Source organism: Rhodnius prolixus, unplaced genomic scaffold, assembly GCF_049639745.1.
Source record: "Rhodnius prolixus isolate KJV_2025 unplaced genomic scaffold, Rpr scaffold_5, whole genome shotgun sequence".
Lineage (NCBI taxonomy): Eukaryota > Metazoa > Arthropoda > Insecta > Hemiptera > Reduviidae > Rhodnius > Rhodnius prolixus.
In genome coordinates, this window is record NW_027411624.1 from 7295391 (window position 1) to 7318981 (window position 23591).

The 23591-nt window shown below is 31.5% G+C and overlaps 2 protein-coding genes across 10 annotated transcripts; one reads left to right on the forward strand and one right to left on the reverse strand.

Annotated features, from left to right (window-relative positions):
* Positions 1 to 2811: 2811 nt before the first annotated feature.
* LOC141458044 (hydroxyacyl-coenzyme A dehydrogenase, mitochondrial-like) lies at positions 2812 to 7743 on the forward strand. Of its 2 annotated transcripts, none has more exons than XM_074135558.1 (7): positions 2812 to 2967; positions 3554 to 3681; positions 4403 to 4519; positions 4606 to 4764; positions 4849 to 4986; positions 6023 to 6302; positions 7413 to 7743. In XM_074135558.1, the coding sequence occupies exons 2-7, from the start codon at positions 3565 to 3567 to the stop codon at positions 7532 to 7534; spliced, it is 933 nt and encodes a 310-aa protein (XP_073991659.1). In that variant the 5' UTR covers positions 2812 to 2967; positions 3554 to 3564; the 3' UTR covers positions 7535 to 7743. The 2 variants fall into 2 exon arrangements, with proteins under 2 accessions (XP_073991659.1, XP_073991660.1); XM_074135559.1 differs by lacking the exon at positions 2812 to 2967 and adding an exon at positions 3111 to 3401.
* LOC141458041 (beta-1,4-N-acetylgalactosaminyltransferase bre-4-like) lies at positions 4514 to 23278 on the reverse strand. Of its 8 annotated transcripts, XM_074135551.1 has the most exons (13): positions 22386 to 22573; positions 22166 to 22242; positions 21668 to 21908; positions 20676 to 20736; positions 20457 to 20598; positions 20275 to 20372; positions 19983 to 20169; positions 19356 to 19574; positions 18678 to 18753; positions 9941 to 9994; positions 9594 to 9713; positions 6834 to 7007; positions 4514 to 4966 (listed from the first exon to the last, which is right to left on the reverse strand). In XM_074135551.1, the coding sequence occupies exons 3-11, from the start codon at positions 21869 to 21871 to the stop codon at positions 9681 to 9683; spliced, it is 1074 nt and encodes a 357-aa protein (XP_073991652.1). In that variant the 5' UTR covers positions 21872 to 21908; positions 22166 to 22242; positions 22386 to 22573; the 3' UTR covers positions 4514 to 4966; positions 6834 to 7007; positions 9594 to 9680. The 8 variants fall into 8 exon arrangements, with proteins under 8 accessions (XP_073991652.1, XP_073991648.1, XP_073991649.1 ...); XM_074135547.1 differs by lacking the exons at positions 4514 to 4966; positions 6834 to 7007; positions 9594 to 9713 and having other exon boundaries at positions 9741 to 9994; positions 22386 to 22583; XM_074135548.1 differs by lacking the exons at positions 4514 to 4966; positions 6834 to 7007; positions 9594 to 9713 and having other exon boundaries at positions 9741 to 9994; positions 22382 to 22583.
* Positions 23279 to 23591: the final 313 nt, after the last annotated feature.

The following is a 23591-nucleotide window of genomic DNA, read 5'->3' on the forward strand; positions in this document are numbered from 1 at the left end:
GCCCTTTCTGAATTGTATTTAAATTGTAATGTATAGATGTTTTAAATTTAATATGATACAAAAATTAAATATTCTCTTTTCGTTCCAAAAACTTGTTTCCCTATTCCCTAAATAAAAAATCAACTTTTCAACAGAGAAAAATCAACTTTGAAATTGTCAAGATCGCAATACCTCCCCTTACTTCTGGCAAGTGGAAGTTAAAACCATTAAGATTGATCTTCAAACTTCATAACATCTTTTCCAGTGAAGATTTAATTTTGACAACTAGCATAAACGCAATCTTTTCCGCAGCAACAATAAAAGAAAGTAAAGAAAAAATCTGAGAATTTACAAGTAAGAAAACTTTTATTTCCACCCATGTTCCTTTTAGTTTAATTCCGACAGTAGATGGCAGGGGTGAATTGTCGAGAAGGGCCGCTTCTTCTACCATGAAATTGATAAAGTTGAGAAGGTGCGAGCACCAGCTAGGGGCTCAATCCCTAGGGTGTAAAAGTCTTCCCCGATTCTCTCTTTTCCCATTTCATAAATTATATACCTTCACACACAAAGTGTAGTATATAGATAGTGTTGTTTGGCCTAACACAATTTAGCTAACGTCACTGTTGTTGAAGATATAGTACTTTCGCTGGACGTCCTAACTACTGCAAAGCGGCCAAATTATCTTTCTTTTTTTCAAGCGTACAAAACTCTTCTTCTGGTCTTCTTTGTCACATAAAACTCTTTCTGATTTATTCTATACCTGTCAAAATTTCTTAATGGAACTATTTTTTTTTTTAATTTTTAGTTAATAACTTATGTATATCATAGGTTATTCAGGTCAATAGTTTTAAAACTGGGCCCCAACAGAAGAATTATTTCCCTGTATCTATTGACAACTGCTCAGTGCTAAAGAAAAAGTTAATCTAATTGTAAATACAAAAAATACACATTAGCACTTCATGAAGTACACTCCTGTTGCGGTGCCTAACTGGTATAATTACATTACTGAATTAGATGGTCACTGGGCCACGCGTGTAAAGCGACGACTAAGGTTTTCAGGAAGAGAGAGGTAGATGATAATGAGGATTTTAGGGTAGAGGGTTCAAGAGCGGAAAGGAGGAATTTCCTAAATCTGGTGGATACTAAATCGGAAATGGAGTGTTGAAATTATTGTCGAGGATAAGATTGGAGACGTAGTAGGTAGAAAAGGATACTACTAATTAGCATATCATTAACACGGAGGATTTTGGATTAGGATAAAGAATACGACAGAGATAAGTACTCTCTACATTTACAATTTTTTAGTAGGTAATTAATTTGAAAGTCTTTGATCACTGTCTGTTTGACGTTGGTCTACTGAATGTGTTCCCATTTTATGTTTATTCATTAAATGAGTTGGTTGGTCTTGTGTTTACTCAGTCTGCCGTGGCCCTTCAAGGGGTCTATGGTCGTCTGAACGGCCTCTTGGGTATTGTTGGAGTAATGTCAGACAAACATATGCGAGTCGCTAATTATGAAATTTTTCACTTACCAATTGCTACGATTATTTCTCTTATTACGTTTTCTAGACTGCAGCAATTTCTTTCACCGCAAATGGCTCAGGCCTCTTGAAGATACAATGGAGAGATATCTCGGCCAGGAAAACTGCCTCTCATAACGCTTTTGTGTTTAATACTTGGTCACCGAGACAATGTGAACATTGGTTCATCAGAATGTCCATCACGGTTGTTGCACACTCCTTGAATTAACTTTTTAGAGCTTCGTACTCAATCAGTACAGGCGTCTGGATGCTGAGAAAATTACATATCATTAAAATACTTATCTTCCTCTTTAAATCTCAGCAGCACAAATATATTGCCACTAGCTAAATCTGAAAAGCCAGCAGTTTATCTCGGTTACGGTGTTAACTTTTTTGATTGATGAAGGAGAGCAATATTTGTTTGGAAGCAATAAAATTGACGTTGAAGCTAAAATTGAAGCCCTGGTCGGTGGCTAATTATTTATATGCACCTCAAGTATCGGCGTTTTTATCCGCAACGCTACCATCCAGCTACTTTTAAATGCAAATAATCCCAACTGTAAACGTTAAGAAATTCTCTGAGCAGAAAAAAGGCAAAACAACTTTAAGGCAGCTAGTATTCAAATTCTTTCTTGTCTATTTGACTTTCTATACTGTCTTAAACGGCTTATAAGCGCGTTTCAGCTTAAAAACCCTAAGTTTTATAGTGCAAACATTTTAACAAAGAGAAGCCAAATACCTTGAGTTTGACGAGATATCACAACTCGTTAGCGCCCTTCACTAAGCTCTCTTTTTTTCTGTTGTAAAGTCGATGCAGAATAGCTCACAAGTCACAATTTTAAAGCAATGACAGTCCATTAGTTAAGTTGATTCTATGGTTTAAAGATATCATATTGCCTTCATTATTTTTTTCATTAAGAGAATAATTGTATTGTATCCTAAATGAAAAGATAGTTTTAAAATTAAAAAGTAATAGATTTATTACTCAAACCAAAACTCCTGAGAAATGTTTGGGTGCGCCCCTAGCCACTCTTTGCGACAAAATCTGCGTATAACAGAAGCAATTATACCCAAACAATTTTGGAAAAATTTAAAAGAATTTCAATTTTATAAAAACATATTAAAAAGTTTTTGATGAACAATCTTTTTACAACTGTTCTTCCAGAACTTTTATACTTCCAGAATATTTTTACTAGCTTTTAATTGTAAAAACAAAGAGATGTCTCAACATTGCAGTAAAAATGGAATATATCTCAACTTTCTAGAAAAACTGTGTAGTTTGAATGTAATGGTAGTACTTCAAGTAGGAGCCAATTTAAGAAGGGATATTCTATTGCCCTCCCCTCTCTAGTAGAATATATGATTGTGTAACCTTCGGACGTTGGTAATTGGAAATGGTTAATTGCCAGCGGATAAAAATTGTGATTTTACTGCAAAGATAGTGATAATTACGAGTGGGCTAGCTACCTGTAAGTAAATTGAAATCATTCACATATTCTAGGTTATAAATTGGCTTAGTGATAAATAGATTAATTTCAAACTTTCCTTTCAAATTTAAAGACAACGATTCATTGATCTTAACAATTCCTCTTCTCATTTCTAATCACATAATTAGTCACCAATGCAGCGTTTATATCACAATCACTCTGGCAATCTGATAAAATACTTTCTAAGTTATCACTTACTAAAAGTAATTTATTTTGATTGCCCGTATTATTAACTTAATAGTTAACTTAAGTAGCAAAAAACTAGGTCAGATTCTATTTTAATTTTATCAAAAGAATGTAACCTTGTGTTGATATAACCCTTTATTAATTTAGTGTGAATTTAGTTATCCAGCGTTAGAAACAAACTTCTATTTTAAGTTTTGGCAAATTTACCAACAATTTTTCTGTCCACTTGGGTACGTAGGTTGATTTTTTTTGTTTTTTTTATAATCTAACGAAACCATAAGACAATTTTCTTTTTTACGATTAAGTTCATTCCTAATAAGAGCCTAGATTTTTGTGTTGTTACTCATGTATTTCCTGAATAAAATATTAATTTTTTACACAGGTAAAAAAGATATGTCTCTTATATTTTCGGTGATTTCTCGTGGATTCGCTAGTTCTCCAATGGCATCTGCTGCAATTAAGAATGTTACCATTGTTGGAGGAGGATTGATGGGCTCTGGAATTGCTCAGGTAAATCTATAGGTTCAATGTGTTTTTATATTTGAATTTTAATATAATTGTTATGTTATATTAATATAATTTAATTAATTGTCATTGCAAATCACTTAGCACTTAGTTATCTCTATCTTATGCTCCTCAGTGTTTGTAATCCAAAAGCATTGCAACCCAAAAGATCTATTGTGGCTCCCTTTCTTGTCGAAAGTACCTGTAAAGTATAAATATGAATGGAGTATGGCGATGAGCGTGTTGTCTCACCTATCCCAATTAACATAGTCTTATCACTGCAGTGCCTATGTATACTTCAAAGTATCACTTATTGCTCTTGTCGTTAGACTGAGATAAGCCGCAGCAAACCCAGAAGTGGATAGTCCACTTCCCTCTTCAAGGTTTTCTTGAAGAAAATCCACTTTTGGATTTTCCAAAATTCAGAGTCGGATTCATCAGATTTTTGAGAAGCAATTTGACTGCTATTCGTAAAGCCTCTATCACTTGATCACTACACTATCTTATGACTGATGAAATCTTGATAATTACTGTGATTTCGTTCAACTCAGCAAACTACAAAAGTAGTTTCATTTGTTTGATCATGTATTCAATATATAATTAATTTCTACTCAACAACCAAGTCATTTACTCACTAAGGGTTAATCAATTACTTCTTATTTCAAATAGAGAGTAATAGTAATACTTTAATCGGGAAAACGTTTTTATAAACTTATCCTTTTTCCAGGTAGCAGCCCAAACAGGCCATAATGTAGTTTTAGTAGATATAAGTGAAAATGTGTTAGGAAAAGCCAAAGTAGCGATACAGAAAAATCTTTCCAGAGTGGCCAAAAAGCAATTCAAGGTACTGTATCTATTTAATCATTGATCTACATTTATCTTTTATAAGCTCTTAATCATTTTTGTAAAGATGAACATTGTTATTTTTAGGATGACAGCTCAAAAATTGAAGAATTTATTAAGAAGTCAATGGACAATTTAAAATTTTCTGTTGATTTAACAAAAACTGTTGAAAAAACTGATCTCGTACTTGAAGCCATTGTGGAGAATATTGGGGTTAAACATAAACTATTCTCTTCCATTGATGCGGTATTTTTTATATTAAATAAAATTTGTACCTTTTGATGATTCTTATTATTATGACCAGTTGTATTAATAACCTTTACTTTTTAGATTGCTCCAAAACATACTATTTTCGCAACGAATACTTCTTCGTTATCAGTAACTGAAATTGCTTCAATTACAAATAGAAAGGATAAATTTGCTGGACTTCACTTCTTCAATCCTGTACCTGTAATGAAGTTGTTAGAGGTAAATTAATTTGTATCAAAATTTATTTATTATTGATTTATTTTTAAAGGCGCGTCAACATCTGAGGTTGTTGACGCCCGGAGCTTTTTCAGTGTTCTCTTGTACATTCAACACTGTCTATCAGCGGAGAGCTGTAAGAAGCTTTTAAAAAGAGAAACTCTAAGGGCCAGCACCGGGATTCGAACCCGGATCTCCAAGTTGGAGTCCAGTGTTCGCTGACCACGAGTTAATCCCTTCCCTGTTTGCAACTATTTATTTTCAAAACTAATATTCATTTTTTTTAAATATATTAGTGAGAAAAAGTAATTTGTTGTGTACGTTACTAAGAATGTTTTCTAATGTTTTCCCTCTGATGCACTGCTGGGGAGTGACGAAACTTTATGAAAGGTCTGTTAATCCACCTGGACCATTTCGCAGATAATTTAGCTGTGTATAGGTTAGATGTATGAGAGAATCGTTCTAAATTCAAATCTAATCTCAGAAGTTTTTTAATTTAGGTTAATAATTTTCGTTCAACAATGTTAGGTCTAAGACATGACAGAGCACTGTAGAATGGAATGTTAGCCTCCTAGAGATTTATTAAGTTTATAACATTCCCTCAACTTCCATAAAAACTCTTAAGTCGTACACAGATTACTGATGATGACTTTATTTTCTACTGTCTCTTCAAAATCTGCAACACAAAGCTTGACTTCCCGGCTTATAATTAGTAGAGGGTCATTTTAACGGTCGTGGTTTATTTTGAGAATTAGTTCCGCCTTCTAATAAGATTTTTAATTCCAGCTTCACTATTTGAGTTGATAATTTGGATCCACAATGTTGGGAAGTTACTTTCAAATTTTATTGAACTGTATACGCGTGTTAATTAAGGAAGATTACTAGTTTTTTACTTCTCCGTCCATATTGTCATAAAATGATCAGTGCTTTTTACTCCATTGAGCTGGTGAAGTTCTGATTGAACTTACAAGTATAATTCTAAAAAAATGCAAACGTGTATTTGTAAATATTTCTAGTTTTGTTTTTTTCCTCCTTTCAGGTTATTAAAACGAACGATACTTCAGAAGAAACATATCAGACATTAATGGCATGGGGTAAAGCAATTGGTAAAACAGCTATCACTTGTAAAGATACTCCAGGATTTGTTGTAAACAGATTGTTAGTGCCACAGCTGGCCGAAGCGATGAGAATGATGGAGAGGGGAGATGCTACCTTCCAAGATATTGACATCGCAATGAAACTTGGTGCTGGTCATCCTATGGGTCCGTTTGAATTAGCCGATTATGTAGGACATGATACGACAAATTCAATCATTGAAGGTATTTTGTTGTATTTTTGAACAATATATAATAAATCTTTAACCCTGCAGTATATGCGGCGATTGGCGATTGGAAATGATCGTAATCAATTAGCGGGAATATCTCGTCTAATTCTTTAAATTTGTAATAATTTAAGTTAAAACCTGGATGACAAGGATAAAGAATATTTTTAAGTATATTTAAAATGTATAGTCTCGGGGTCCCGGACATTTAAAAAAACTCAAATATCAAATATATTTTCAGTGAAAACTGTGGAGTCTACATCCTGAATTTAAGATGAACTAAGAACTATTACTATACATTTTTTGGTAAATTGTCCGATATTTGACCCTTTCAGTTATAGGTTACAGAGATGTTTTGAACTAACTTTCGTACCGGTTGGAAGAAAAAAAACTTTATAAGTCTAGTTAAAGGTTTTTTGCCGAAACCTATTATTTCCCTTGCAGAAGGTTTTCGAGAAGGGTTGCAGTTTTACAGCCAGGAAAAACTCAATCTTACCAATCAAATTTATATTCTCATATTTTTCATCACCTTTTTCATCTTGTTTATTTGCTGCTGGGTTATCTTTTTGTTCACAATTGATTATGTCCTCCGAAGCATCAGTTTTTAGTTCCACCTTCTTTCTGAACGTCAGAATTATCAGTACATATATTCATCAAGAAGCTGCCTTATAGATTTCAGTCAGATGTTCTTGAGTTATTTAGTCTGTAAATAAAGCAAACACTTAAATAGGGGCAAGTCCCTGGTAAAATAATGCTTATGTATCTAAAATACAAAAGAAGAAAAACGAAATTATTCAGTGTATGTATTTCTTAAAAATAAGAAAAAAATATTTTTCCTATATAATGGAATATTACTTCCGAAAATGTTCGTAAGAGAATAAAGATGGTTTTGGTAATTGCATAACACTATCTATCCACGGCAATTCTGTGATAGTAATAAAGATTTTTGACAGTTTAGGAAGATAAGTCGGTGGAAAAGTTCGTTAAAAGAAGCCTTCTGAATAGAAAATAAATACGGTATACCTGACAGAATTTTCGCTCCTACTGCAGGGTTTAAGTAAGACCTTCTCCCTGTTAATTTTTGTTTTGAAACTTTTTGTTTTTCTAGGATGGCATAAAAAGTTTCCTGATAACTCGCTCTTTGAGCCAGTAAAATCCCTACAAAATATGGTTAAACAAGGAAAACTTGGCATGAAAGTTGGTGAAGGATTTTACAAGTACAATAAATAACTTAATTATAACATTCGTAATTGATTTTAGTATTATTTAAAAAAAGAAAGAAAAAAACTAGTAAACTACAAGTTTCTCACTAAAGTTGCTGTGGTATATTTGTCAAAGTTTCAAGATTGATCAGTCTGTATAGTTTTTTTTTACTACAAATGTAATAGGTTGTATATATTGAATAAATGGGCACATTTACAGTTTTACAATTTGATAAACCTGCCTTTATGTTGTTTTGTACCTTTTCAACTTTTATAAACGCTCAACACTATCTGCTTACTTCATAATTTTTTTTTTTTTTTAATCTAATTTATTCATTTCTTATTGCTATTTGGAAATATGATTGCCTTATTATGACGAATTTTTGCTTTAAATATCGTTATTTTAATACTTGCCAATTCTGTGGTAAATCTCCAGCAGCTATGCTAGTAGAACTAGAGTAAAGAAACGATATAAACGTTTAAAAAATAATAAGGCGGAAAACGCGGGCAAGTTCTGTAACTTGAGACAGAGGAGAAATCTAAAGCAGTGGAAGAAAGCTGCACCGACTTCTGAACAATATTTAGCAGTGATGGTCGTACATGCTAAAAGTATCCTAACATATTAGGAACACTTTTAAGATAAAGAAGTATTTAAAGAAAGAAGCTATACACCTTGGTTGCTGCACACCTTCCCATTCTTTTCTCTTACTGAAAGATGGGGACTTGGTAAACAGACTAGCAGAATGAGCCAAGAAATGAAAAACCTCCAGTCGTGGACGTACCAGAAGGGATTGTATACGGAACGAAATAATTAGGATAAAAAACTATAAATATATGTCTTGCAAGAACTTGTTGAAAAGTTTAGGACACACAATTAGGATGGAAGTATGGTATGAACAAACCACAATTGAAAATATCTTGCAGAAAAGATTGGATTCATTGAACGGCTTCGATAACATATAAAGGCTTACTTGGATGGAGATTTATTAAGGACGAACAAAGCACAAGTTGAGGAAGAATTTAAATAGATGACTTTTTTACCAATAGTTTCATAAATCTTCATTTCTTTCAGAATAAAGATCTATTAAAATAAACTACACTTCTTCAAAGGCTATAAAAATAGAAATACAGTTTTACAAATTCTAAGATGAATATATGTTAAAAATAATTCTCTAAGTTTTAAAATATCATACATTCTTTATTTGATCAACAATGCATAATTTGTTAATGATATGATGAATTAAACGCATTTCTCGATATATCAACATATAATTTTTGTTTTAATAAACCTCATTCCATTAAAAAAAAAATTGAAGTTATTTAGATGTTCCTACCAAATGCCGGAAAAAGTAAGCTATATATCATTTTAGATGACTAAAACTGGCAAAACGTTTTTCCTAAAGAGCTTAAAAAAAATTGTGGCTTAATTGTACTAAGTGATAAACGGCAGTAAAGCCGAAAAAATAAAAAACTACTGTTAAACATGGATTTAGTTGCTATCTTTGTCTACTTTAAAGAGCTGCAAGGCTTGGTATATCTTGGAACCTTAATTAAGGTTGATAAACTTGAATAACTTTTCTAAAGATATTAGAAAAAGAATAATAGCAACTACTACAAATTATTTCGTCTTGACCAGCACTTTCAATTTAATAAACTTGATTTGGCAGGATCCGACGTACAACTACGAATGTTAATTTCAGAAAGAGAATTTTATTTTTAGAGATAAAGATTCTAAGGGAATTGATATAATCCCGTTAGTTGCAAACTCCAAGGCTATACGAAGAGCTAGGCATTGCGTAGGATACGAAAAATGAATAATCGGAAATCGTACGATCAATCAATGATAAATCCCTTAGTCGCTTAACTCTTACTTATGAACTCCGATGAGAAGGTTCCTAAAAATAGAAGTTAGGGTGCCTAAGATCACGAGTTTTAAGCCTCTAAATGACTGGATCGAATGGGTAAGGAAGCTAGGAACGTTGAGACAGTGACCATAGTTCACATAGGAACGATTTTTTTTTTAAGTTCAGAGCCTGACTAGGCTGTGGCGCCAGAGAAGAATTTATAGATAAATTTTATTTACTTACATCTTTTATGAGCATACATATAACTCCACCTTTCTTCGTTTGTAGTAAACAACACCTGCAAATTGGTCTGATCATTCGCCAGCTTTCTTATAACCTATTTTTTTGTCGGAAGGTTTCAAACTAGAAGAGGTGATAAATTACAAAAAGTTCACAAATTAAAGATGAAATTTATTTTAATTTGATTATTTTTTTTAAATTAATATTTCGCTAAGAAATTGCAGAAGGAAGAACTGACTAGACAATTTTTTTTTTTTGTATTTAACAATCCAACACTAAATAGAAAGTTTTTTTTTAAATTTTCATATTATATTCATAGAAGCACTAAACAATTTTATGGCAGTACTTACTCTCTCTTCAAAAAATTTGTTTTGCTTTTTATTTTTGTAATCTTTTATTAAGACCTAGAAATGATTATTTACAGTCACTTTTTTTTAATTACACTAATATTATTTCATTAAAGCCATTTTTAATTTTAAAATTCTTAATTTATTAATTAGACTCATTTAATTTTATTTTAGCCTCAACTAGATGAGTGTACTAATGGAACCAAGAATGAATTGTCTTTTCTTTTCTGTTTTTTTTTTTTTTTTTTTTTAAATATATAAAACTAATGTGAAGTTCATCAAAATCACAAAAATAAAATTCAAATTAAAATCATTGAATGATTTAGTTAATTGGCTGATATGAATAGAAAATGAATATAAGTTCAGACCGCTAAAAAGTAAATATTAAACACTGCTATAGCGAATTTTATTTTTTTCAATGAAACACGCCATTCAGAGGGCCTTAAAAAACATTCCTAGAAAAAACTATTGGAACGCGAAAATTTGAAACCTAATAATTCCTCTTCCCAAGTAACAGAAAGTGAAAAATAGTATCTGACATCCACTTGTGCAAACTACCTTTCTCAATCTTTTTTTATGAGTCAATCAACTCATTTCTATTTGAGAAAAGTTTAAATAAATGTTTTTTAGGTGGCGATAAATGGTATATGTACGTTAAAGGAAGAGCAGTTAGATATTTTTTGAGAAAAATGTTTAACTAAATCAAATCAGTGAAGTTGTATTTCCAATGTTCGATTTGACCTACACAATATTGTATCAGCAACGAGAATTTCTAAAAAGAATGTCTTTAGTGTTCTGCGACATTTTACTTACGTAAACTCATTTGTATTAAAAATATTTTCATCTTGAGCATGGGTACATAATGATTGGCAATGATTTTTCAATGAAAACTAAAATTTACAACTAGTAACAGAAAGCACTAGTCTAATTTTTCGCTCCGCGATAGCGTTCTAGTCTCAGAACAAGGTGGATCGCGGTCGTGGGTGTGTGTCCACTTGACTGCCGTCAGATTTACTCTTGATAGAAGTGAATTGCGGGCTGTAAGAAATCGCTATCCCAGTATGTTGGTTCCTCTAACCAGAATTTTTTTCCCATAGAATGAGCATATAAAGTGAATGAAGCAGTGAACCAACGTATTGAAAAAAAATACGATTTTATGATTACCAGATGGGTCGATCCTTTACACGAAACTGGTGCTACTACGTTAGAACCAATGACAAGACACTCAGAATCCAGGGAAAATTCCCTAGTGTTTTCTATGTGTAAACTGATGCGATAGATTTTTCCGATTAACTCCGATAAGAACTTTCAGGAACAGGAGATCCCAGCCATTAAAGCACTGAGCTCTAGCCTTATCAACATTTTTTTTGAAAATATCTTGGTAAACTCAATAAACTGGATACAGAAAATCAGTTATCCTGCTCCAAATGTTGAAGCATGTTGGGGTGGAAAGAGCACCGAACCCTTATGCAGGGAAAACACCAGTTTTTTTGGAGGAAGTCCGCAGACGCATATTATACTCATTTCTAGTCATATCTCCCATTTTTTTAAATAATTAGTAAAATAAACATAAATAAACTAATAACTAAACGTATTAGAATAAATAAATAATCTAATAAAAAAGAACAACGAATCTGAAAGAGTTAAGTTCAGCATATAACGAAAAAAGTAAAAAAAATGAATTACATAAGAACTTTTGACAGTACAGCACTAATAACTTTTTGTTCACATATTGATTAAAAAATATTTCTTTTTTTATAAACTATTAAGCAGTCTTATTTTTGAATAAGTTTTTTTTTAATAGTTAATTTATTTTTGAGTTTATTTAATTATTTTTGTTTGTTTTTTTTTTTTTTTTAGCCATAGAATCCTAATTAGTTGAAACTATAAGAATTTGTATATATGTATGTATATATTTGCTCCATATTTTTTTTATTATTATTTTTTATTAAAGCAGAATATAAACATTTTTGAAGCGAAAGAAATTATTTTACAAATTTTTAAGATGGCAGATTCTATTAATTTTTAATTTTTTCAAAAAACTTTTCTATCTAGTTTCTAAGTAACAAAACCTTTAAGAGATATCTGAATTTTGAAGTTATTTTAAAGTTTCTTAGTGTACGTGTGCTTTTCTTAAAAAGACAATATTAATTTATAAGTAGGCAACTGGAGAATTAGTTATTTAATATGTAACAGTGCAGAAAATGGAAAATTTTCTCGCTATCAAAGTCGAGTGTATAATACGTTAAGAGTGAGAAAATATTTCCGCTGTTACATTTTTTTCCTATGGCCTAGAACAAAGAAATTTTTTTAAAAAAAAATTACTAACCATTTACGAAAGAAATAAAAAAATGTAATCCTATGCAAACTCGGTAATTGCGGTGACAAATCAAAAAAACTATCAAATGGTCATCTTCCATATTAGTAGAGAAATGAATTAACGTGTAACAGCTTGTTTACTAGAGGCGCTCAAGTTAAATTCGCGTTGCTAGAAATTGAGAATGTGCAATGCACGTACGTATTTGGCGATGGCTGGCTGAAAGTGCCAAGTATGGTTCTTGTTTAAAACGCCAGAATCTATGTGCAAATGGTTTGTAGGTCCATATATGAAAATGTATTTTGCATTTACTGAAATTATGTCGTGAAGTATAAAATCCGCACGTAATTGTAGATCTTAATACTCTTTTAAAGGCAGAGCGAGATGGGGCTTAAATATGAATGTTTCTCTTCAGACATTGAAACACCTTACAACTGATGTTGGATTGATGTCTTGCTTTACATCGTTATTTCCAGAAATCAAGAACCGCACCTATTTAAAGTTTTGTGTTTAAAATGAAAAAATATCTCCCAAATAAAAAATCAACCCCACCGATACCCTGGAGGATTTCATACGTACCAGTCTCTTATTTACCCAGAGGCCAAACGATTTCTTTCTCGAATTATACGCTACATAAGTATAAATGGTTCCGTATGTATGTGTATCGTATACGTGTAACAGTTCTTGCAGCTATTGGTGGTATGTGAACCAAAATTCTCCAATAAATCAAGAATGTCGAGTCATTTAAATATTTGTCTATAATAATTATAGATTTAGTATCCAAGGTTAACCTATTGGTTATATAAACGTGCTTACATCTGAAAAACAGTAAACTTAGCGCGTAACTCACATTAGAACAAGAACCAAAACATGTTTTTCTAAAATCACCATGTGAACCAGCTGTTACGAAACAAAAAATTACTCTTAACACTCGTAACACGACAATAAGTGCGCATTTTCATATGACCATAGGAAAAAAGAAAAATTAATTACAATCCTTTCAAATTTGAGTACAATAATTACAATAGTTTGTTCATGCAGTAACAATAATGGAATAACATAGCCTAAAAGCCTAATAGTTTTTCTTTGTTTTTTACTACAAACTACTTAACACTGTAAAATATCAAATATATACGCATTTATGTAATACTTATAGAATTAAACAACTAAACAACAAAACTTTGGCATTAATGGAACATCCGGTAACTAAGATTTCTTTGTGAGATTATAATTGCCTCAATGACTATAAAGTATAAATTTTATCTTTTACAGGGCAAAGCTGCTTATGAAAACAATTATTAAGGAACGATTTTTTGCACATCATAACGACGATTCAAACTAGACACTTAAATAATCTTTTGCGTCTTGTTACATTTTGATTTAATTAATTAAAAGAGATCAGCTTTATTTAAGTATAAAACTGCCAATTAAGATGAAATACTACTTTAAAAATAATAAAATAAAATGTTTAACTACGATGGACAAATCGATGCAGCCAAGCGACTCGATAAATGTTCCTTAAAACCATCTTAGAAGAGAAATAGACATTTATGAGAGATACCAGAAGTGCTGAAATGTCCTGAGGCACATTTCTCCTATTGGTCTTTAAGGGTTCACATAAATGCTCCCACAGGCACCCACATGTCCCGACTCAGCCTGACTAATTCCAATCCAATAGCTTCACCACATCATATTTGCACCACATTACTTAGAAGATTTTTTATTTTACTTTAGTTGACATTTCCAATTACGTTTATGGATTAGCCAGCAAATATGATTATAGAGTAGAATTTAACGGGTTTTGTGAAGTCAACCAGGTGAGGCACTCTACTAACGTGATTCGTTAAAAAAATAGAGAAAAACTCCAGGACAACTTCGCTTCAGCCGCCAGTTGGATTACCTAAATGTTAATGATACTTGAATGGAAATGTTCGAATTACGGATTAGGATCATCTATGGAAGAATAAAACCGGTTATAACGAGTTTTCGAAAGAACGCGGATGAGGGCATTTTGAAGTCATTATTAAAGGTAAGGTAAGACCTGTACCAGGGAGCGTTTTATATTTTCTTAAGAATTTTAGATTGAAGGAACTGGATTCGTGGACAATTGGAACTCTTGTTAGTACCCCATAATTCCAATCTGTCTTTTAATTAAATAGTAGTTAGAGGTTGGTTAGCTGGTTAAGTAGTAAAGTTTTTGTTCATTACAGAAAGTTTTGAGCGTCTTTCGAGGAGTCTTGGGTGAAGTTTATAGAGCGATTGTTTTTCAGTACGTCAGAACTACAGAAAATGTTTCGTATTTGCAATTAGACGCGTTAATTTTTATCCTCCAGTCTCAAACCTTATCTCCAGAACGTTGGAATAAATCTGTAATCAACAGTAAGCAAAAACAAGATCAAGCTTTGAAGAAAGGATAGCTCTGCCGCCCGCCAAAGAAAAAAACAACAACGAATAGCGCAAAATTCCGGTTGAGTTGTAGTTGATGAGCTCTAAATGCGAACGAATGGAAGAGGATTGTGTTAAGTTCTTTAATTATAGCAGATAACCTCTTAAGGAGTAATTATTCTAATTTTTGGATGAAAATTGGTATCCAGGTGATATGTCTACAGGAAGATGAGTGAATTCTTGACAGGTTTATTTCTGTCTTCAATTTATTTGAATGGAGGGTATCAGCTATAAGAGAGGACGATTTCAATTGATAAAACTATAAAGAAAACAACTAGACCTAAATATTCTGTTATAAATGTTGTGATAACATCTCATGTACACGTTATACACTTAACAGACGTTCAGGATGGACAAACATTGAACACCCTAAGAAGGAGTCGCAATAAATAATTTATTGCTCATAACATTTTACCTTTGTGCACGAGGTATAGAAACCTGCAGCTTCGTCTAGACATTAAAAGTACTAGTTAAAAGTTCTTGAAATCCCTATGAATATCCTAGCCTCAGCTAGGAGCCCAGCCCGCAATTGCTATATATATTGAGCAAACCTATGAAATGCTAAGTAAAGAGCTGGAGAACCATCCGAAATAGCTCCTAGATGAAGGGCCTACAGAAGTGCGCTGCAAAGAGGTTTTAGTAAACATGCCCTTGATAAAAACTAGCTCAACCTACCACATATTCAAGCAAGTGTTCAACTTTATACTCCTCAGACGGATTAATTCTAAGAATACTGACATTAAGAAAAGTTGCCACGATATATATGGTTTAGGTCTCAGTAGAAAATTATAACGATCTTTCATTAGTAGGCCATTTTTTTTTGTCCTGAATTATGTCTATTTTTCGTTTCGTAAGCCTCAAGGATTTTTTGCTTTCCATTTCATCTTCAATTCTCTAGCCCGCAATTAAAAAAATAAGTATTTACCATGACTTCATTATTTTAACAATATGCATCTAAAACATTTTCAACAACAGCGGTATCTCATTAACACCTTCTCTTCTACAAATACAACAAATTTCTTTTAAGCTTACATAGTTTCTCTGCTTTTGATCACAAAAAACAACAACAACAACAACAACAGAAACAAATAAAATACCCTAATCAATATCCTTACAAAATAATGGAAGGTTGACATATATATTTTTTATATCTAAAGTAAAGCTTTTTTCAATCCGTTACTCCATTAAAGAAAGAAAGTTAGCATTTTTCTTCTTTTTTAGATCCATAATTTTAACAAGAGAAAAAAATTAAAAAACTTTTAAACAAAAATCAAAACAAATACGGCTAATTTGTATATAAGGCACTACAGTGTACTTATTGCAAATATGTATATAAATTTCCCTGTGCCTCAGTTTTGTTTGTTTAACTTTTATATTATATACATTTTTTTTAATATATATAATAAATTACATAAATAAACTACAATCACAATATTGTCAGTATCTTTTTTTTTTTTTTTTTTTTTGTTCATTCATGGCACATGGGAACTAACTAATTTTAATTTATTATATCACTGGATGGAACTATAAAAAATCTCTTCTTATTTTCATCTTTTTAGATTTAAATAAATATCCTAAATAAAAATAAATATTTATATATCTGATAGATAGATATAATTTTTATATTTTATTTTTTTGTTTAGGCTTAAACAATGACTTGGTGAGAAAAGAGAGGGTCACAACAATATACACATGCCTTTTCTTTCATTTCTCTTAAATAAACTAATTTTATATCAGAACAAAAATATCGTTATTAAATTGACATATGGCAAAAATAATTTTGCCTCTTCAAATTTAATAAATTACAAAATCATTATTTTTTTTTTAATAAAATATAAAAAAACGCTTCAAATATCTGTATGTAATATATATATACTTTACCGAGTGAAGTAAAAGAATAGTAGGAGCCGATATTGCAAAAGATGTTCACACAAATAGTTACTTTTCGCTTTCTAACTTTTAGTAATATTTTAAATAAATAATAATTTACTGAGCTGTTTTTATCTTTGTAACTTCTCCCTTCACTTGGCCATTAAAAACTTCCACAGTATGAGAGCCCTTGTTAAATCTTTTGCAACATCATCCAACTATCGTTACTGGGGTTAAGAAAACAATGAAAATCAGTTTTGATTTGATTTTTTTTATAAATAAAAATACCTGTGTTCCCCTGTCTTTTAAGTGAAACGCGTAGGCTTGAATTTTTTAAGAAAGCTATATTTTTAAAAGTGTGAAAGTAGCAATATACAGCTGGACAACTTTGTGAAGGAAGCCTCTCTGATTATACTTCTGTCAGAGTATACTATCTTTTGTATATTAAATTTAAAAAGGAAAATTAAAACCAACAAATACTGAAAAAGTAAAACTAACGAATGTACTATATAAAATAACTTAACATCTTATGTATGGAAGTAGATAATACTTCATTAAACCAAATTAAGAACTTAAAAATATTTTCATACAAAACTTTGATTTAAAGTTGTCAAGCCACAAACTGCTTTTTTGTTTTACAATAAAAGATTTATCGATGAATGAAGTCAAAGTCAATAAAAATTGTCCACGCTGGAAGCCTCATCATATCAAGGATACGCTGATTTGTTGCCCCCTCTCCACTTCTCTTGCATTCAAAGATTCAAGGAGAGCTTAGTTGAGTTAATAAGGAAACCTTAGAGAAGACTAACAAAGCCGACGTTTTAGCAAAAACTTTGCCATTGACTTATATGGTTGTGTTGGGTTGCCAGTTAGCTATACTAGGACCAGGTAGGCGACAGGTTACATCCTTAGGACATACTGGCGTCCTAGCTATACTAACATACTGGCGAAGTTCAGATGGATTTAGTTCAAATCACCTTATTTATTTCTATAGGAATAAAAACAAGGTTTTAATTATTTTTACGGGTTTCTTCTGGCAGAAACTGGTTTGACTGTACAGTGCACGAGCAATGAGAGTTTGGTATTCCATCAGAAATCTAATCGATTTACAGGTTTTTTTTTGTCGGCAGTTCCATCAGCTCCCAATTTCAAAACGATTTGTAATCGAACTCAGCAGTCAGAGAATCAAACCATGTACTAACAGTTTGGGATATGTACAGCAGCTTCATTTGTCTGCTATGGGAAATCCAAAAAAAAATTCGGGTAAGCGTAAAGGTTCCATTAGAACTAAAATTCAAATCGAATTCATACCAGTACATGGATGCAGCATACGCGTTAAATAATCACAAATTAATTAATTGGCAATTGAATTTCACAGAGCAACAATCCAAACGTTAACCAAAAAAAAGCTAATAAATTTAAGTTATCTTAACCTTTACTCTTATGTAAATTGATGGTAATTATTAAAATTTAAAAAAAAAAAATGTAATTAAATATTCAGTACTGAGTTCTTTCCCGATGTATTAAGTCTACTTGCGTTTTTATTTTTTATTTATTTTAAGTAGATATTTCAATTTAAAAGAATCGGCTTATTGCATTTGTTTATCAGCATAACCTTAGTTCAGGTTGCGCTTGCATATTAAATAATTATATTTTTTTTTTTTTTTACCGAAAGTGTTACACTTGTAAAGTGTCACACAAATAGCTAAAAATAATGCAATTATTTTCAATCTTTACACATGAATTTACAGTCCACATCAATTAAAAAAAATTGTTTTAAAGAAGTGCCAGTTGACCTATAAAAATCTGTTTAAGAGTTTGACTTTGACTTCATCAAAATAAATTACAATAGAAAAAAACAAATATATATAAAAATATTTTTAATTTTACGTCTTTTTACTGTTCGCTTCAAAGTGACTAAGCTCTAATTTCTTTATAAGAAATATAAAGACCAGAAAATATATTGTTAATAAAGGTAGGCCCTCTAATTCTTGATAGGAATATAGACAAAAAAAAAATTCTTAAAAAGAGCATTTTCTACAGACTAGACTAAACTGTAGTATGAACTAACTCAACCAGAACCCAGGTAAATAGTTTACTTAACTTTACCTGAATTCTTCTGTATTGTAGACTGTTCAGACCATCGAATTTCATCCGCTTTCGTCCATTGAACAAATTTTCAAACCTACAAATAAACATTTATTTAAAAAGTAATATTTTAAATTATATCTGTAATATTTCTTACATTTTTAATTTATTCCAGCACGGGCTGCCCAAAAATGAAAAATTACTAGTAGTTTAAACTTTCTATTTCGTTTAAGTACTCCTAATGAACCTGACAAAAAATTAACGATCAACAGAAGTACCATTTTTACTATTCAATTTTTTTTCATGAAGAATATCTAAAGAATTTTTGAACTTGGGACACGTTATATTCTGCAGATATTTAACTTTTATTTGAAAATCTTAACGTTCTATTTGCACCCAAAAATTGTCCCATTAGTTCGAAGAACAAGTCATATGAGCGGTGATGGTAGCGAACATTAACATCTAGAAGGCGAAAATCCGGAACACAGTGAACAGTTTTCTTTTGATCTTAATAACAATTGAGTAAGAACTGTATCAAGGAATAGAACTAAGCGAAGAACTAAACTTAAACCAAGAACAATGAAACAACAATAACTTAACAAAATAAAAAAAGTACTGTTTAATAACGACAAAAAAAAAGATTTTTAAAAATATTTCGTATAAATTTTTATTTAATAAATAAGTATAAATGGAGCGTACCTTTTTGGATTTGCTTTTTGCTTGGTGTGTGTTAGCATAGTATATCTAGCAATGGAATTAGGATATCTTGAAATATGGAAGCCAACACTTTTGATCCTCGCTGCCATGTCGTCATCCTCGCCACCCCACCCCCAAAACATGTTACTAAAACCATTAACTTTTTCAAATTGTCTTCGAGACATAGCCGACACGCCACCAAATATATCAGCATAGGGTAATCTGAAATAAAGTTCATTCAAAATAAATAAAAAACCGAGCTGCTTTCTCTTAGATTCACTCCTCCTCTTTCAGCTCACTATTGATGGATTAACTGGATTGATGGATGATGAATTAATGGATTAATCTGCCCGGCAGAGTACAGAGAAAATTAACGTTCATTCACAAAAGACTGCAAAGGATTGCTTTGATTTGGTATTTGTGGCGAATTCTGGCACATTCGTTATATATGAAACTATAATAATAAAACCTTATATTTTTCACCATGTCAAAAGATTTTATTAGTAGTAAATACCTCTCTGTTCGTTCAATTCTTACTGTTACAACGTCGAAAACACTTTATGTTCATTATTGAACCCACCAGTCTCTTAAATTAAATGCTTAATTTGATAGGAAATAAATATTACTTACTTGTAATTTAAGACATCAACAGCGACAGACATATGTCTGGGCTGATCAACTGGACATGTGTAAAGATTTCTGTCATCTTCGGGCAACAAATCAACATCATGGAAGATAAAACAGTCAAAGTCTCTCATACCAGTAGCTTCTACAAAACCAATATTTAATAGCATAGCCCGGTTGAAATCGTCAGTACCTTTAAAAGAAAAGAATGCAATAAATTTAATTAATTCCTCGCTTATTATTTTTAAAATTAATAGGTGATTAGAACGTTAAAAAATAAAAAAATCTATCAACTAACCTGCTTGCTCAATAATAAAAATCCCATAATCTAGGAGCTGTTTTTGCAAAAATGGGTGTATATTGGCAAGAAATACTGACAAATGTTCCAATCTGTCTCTACACATACCAAAAAAAAAAAAATTGTTAATTTAGAAAAACATATAACAAATTGCAGACTTATTTCTTTGATAATTTGTCTACCTGTACGGTACAATAATTGCTACTTTGTCTCTTGGACGACAATCTGATGGCCTCCATTGACCACCAGGAAGCAGCCCTTGACCAACTCTAGCTTCAACGTCTTCCAATTTCCCACCTTCTTTGTAAGCTCCTAGAACACCAGCTGAGAAAACATTCTTTTAAGAACGAAATGAGTAATTATTAAATTAAAAAAAGCTAAATTTCAAAATTGTTACCAACCAAGATTTGGTGGGACAAGTGGACAAAGTGGCATACTTTCAACGGCAGTGAGTGGCGTTCCCTGCGAAATAGAAAAGAATTGATATTATATCCGATGTATATAAATGTTGTCATTAATTATTTGAAAATATTTCATTCCCTGAAGCTCAGTGGTAAGTGCGCCAACAGGAAGTACCTGTTTCTACAAAGGACGTTCTTCTCTTCATTTTCGCGATTGAGGGTGTCATGAAGTTACATGCAACAGTTCTCTAAGCAGTTGGAGCCACAAACCAAGTGTTCGACATCCCCAAGCAGTTGTTTAACGGACCTTACCTCAGTGTGCCACTAACATAACAACCAAAACATCTACTTTGAGGGTATCCAATGTTGAGCTACAATTCTGCTACACAACTAAAGGAATTTAAACGCCTTCAGCTGCCGTTCAATAACATGATCGGACCACTTTAATTTACTGACTCCAAGGATCATCACCTATTTTTTAACCTCAACAGAAGTCAAAGAAGGTGGTAGAGGGTCCGAACAGAACTAAGAATTGAAGACTTCCGGGTGGATGTCTTACTGATCACTGTGATTTACTGATTACCTTAAATTAATGGCCTATTTTAGTATTTGGTGAGATAGAAAAAGAAACATCTATTCATCTCATGAGATTTCGTTTTTTTTTTGTTTTTTTTTTTAAGGACGTATAAAGAGTTTAGGATCAGGATCTTTGTTAGGAAAAGGTTGACTGCTTAAGTTTGCGAATAGATTATTGCTCCAACCTAGCCTTATGTTTATTTCTTAGATAAAGAGCTTTGCAAATAATAATGATCACCACTGAGCTGTTTTTTCTTAAGAGTAAAAATTTAGTCCTTACTCGGGCAAATAAAATTTTTCAGATAATAAAAAATATCTTAGTATCTGAAATCGAAAAATTTAAATATTCTGAATATTGTTTAAACCCTAAATAAATTCAAAACAAAACTGCTCAAGTTGTCGAGGACATAATTTACCTGCGAATAGATCCATGCAGTCAAATTTTTCACCTCTTTTTGATATGAATTTTCACCGGAAATGGGTGAAAATAGTGGGGCATGATGAGAAGTAGTAGAGTTGAAAAGTAATGTTGGGTATATGTAGAAGGTGCCAATTGATGTGTACATATATTGTAGAACTATCAATGCCAAGATAAGGACAAACAGAAGCTTATAACACATGGCTAAGGGCGGGATATCATTCGTGCTTATCAAAAATCTGAAATTAATATTTCAGCTCTATCAGCAAACAACAACAAAAAATGTTCGCTAATATAATTTAGATTTTTTGCTTTCAATCCCATTTTTCAACAATTTACATCTAAAAAAATTAAAGAATTCTTTTAAATGTAAAAAAATTAGAATGTTTTAGCAAACACTTTAACACCAGTTTTCATTTTGTATTTACGTAGAACAAATAACTAAAATCATGCAATGAAAAACTTCTTCCTCCAAACATAATGCAAATATGTTCACCTGATGATATGAGTACGATGTAAACCTCAGGGGCTCACAATACAAAATTATTTCCATGCTTCCTGCCAAACCCCCACCTTAAACAATTTATTTGTTTTTGTTTTATACGCAAATATTATGTAAAAACTTGCCAATGTCATCAAATTTACAATAGGAACAGACATTTTTTGGTCAAAACAATCAGAACATAATATAAAATAAATAATAATCTATTACTTGCCCATTATATGAAACACTTAGCAATTTGGCCGTTTTGCACCTTACACCATAAAAAAATATCAGCCGATTTCATTACTACTATACAAAAATATCGAAAGAAATTATAAAATTGCATTGACATTTCAATAAATAAATTGTGCAGTGGATTATTTGAACACACGAAGAAACTACACAAGCATAAATCTAAGCCCCTGTGAAACCTACCATTTACCTCTTGGTTTTGCCAGAGCCTTCTAGAATCTATAAGCTATAGAAAACGTTATCAAGAATTACTTGAAACGTTTAATTGAATTAAAAGAGGTGAAATTTTTTATTTAAATTATAAAGCTATTAATTTATTATTGTGTATCTATTTATTAGTCAATATATTGACTTTGCTTATTTTGGTGCGGAACGAAAGAACACTGTCGGGAGGCCGGCAGTGTACCGAAAAAAGACGCATCTTAAGAAAAAAAAATATATATGCAGTTAATTATGCTATTATAGTCCGTGCGATGAATTTCATATATTTGGAGGAGAATCTGGATTATAAGCTTTAAACAGTCTCTTAGTAAGTAAAAGAAGAAATAAAAAGCCTTAAATTAGATACTTTCTTTAATACATATTTTACAGTTAAGAGGAAATTGACTCAAAAAGTTCTGGACAGGAACGAAGTAAGATACACAAAAGAAAATATGACAAATCCCTAACAGGAAATAACAATTATTTATACTGATCTATGAGTAAATGTTTAAAGTTTACGACTTACATAAAGCACTTACCACTTTCAGTAACATCTGCATCAAATTAAGATAAAATAATGCGCTCTTTTTTATTTGTATCATAGAAAGAAATTACTGCAATACTTGTGCAAATGTCCGTGATTGGTCGACATAAGAGAATGGAATGAATCTGAAAATACTAAAAAGATTTAATCTATACTGGTCTATCGGAGTTCTTCGATGCACAAACGTAAGGCGTGAGGTGAATAAAAATTAAATAATAGTCATTCTGAAACTAAAGAAGTGTACGTACCACATAAAATGTTTATATTTTTTTTTTCGCCCACAGTCTACATAACATAAGAATGACAAGTTTCTCTTTATCGTATGTCACTGGTGAGATACCATATCGTTCATGCTTTCTATCTCAATGGAAACACCCTTCAAGTAATTAGTTCAAATTAATGATGTAGTCAACAAAAAAATAAACATAAAAGTATGAATAT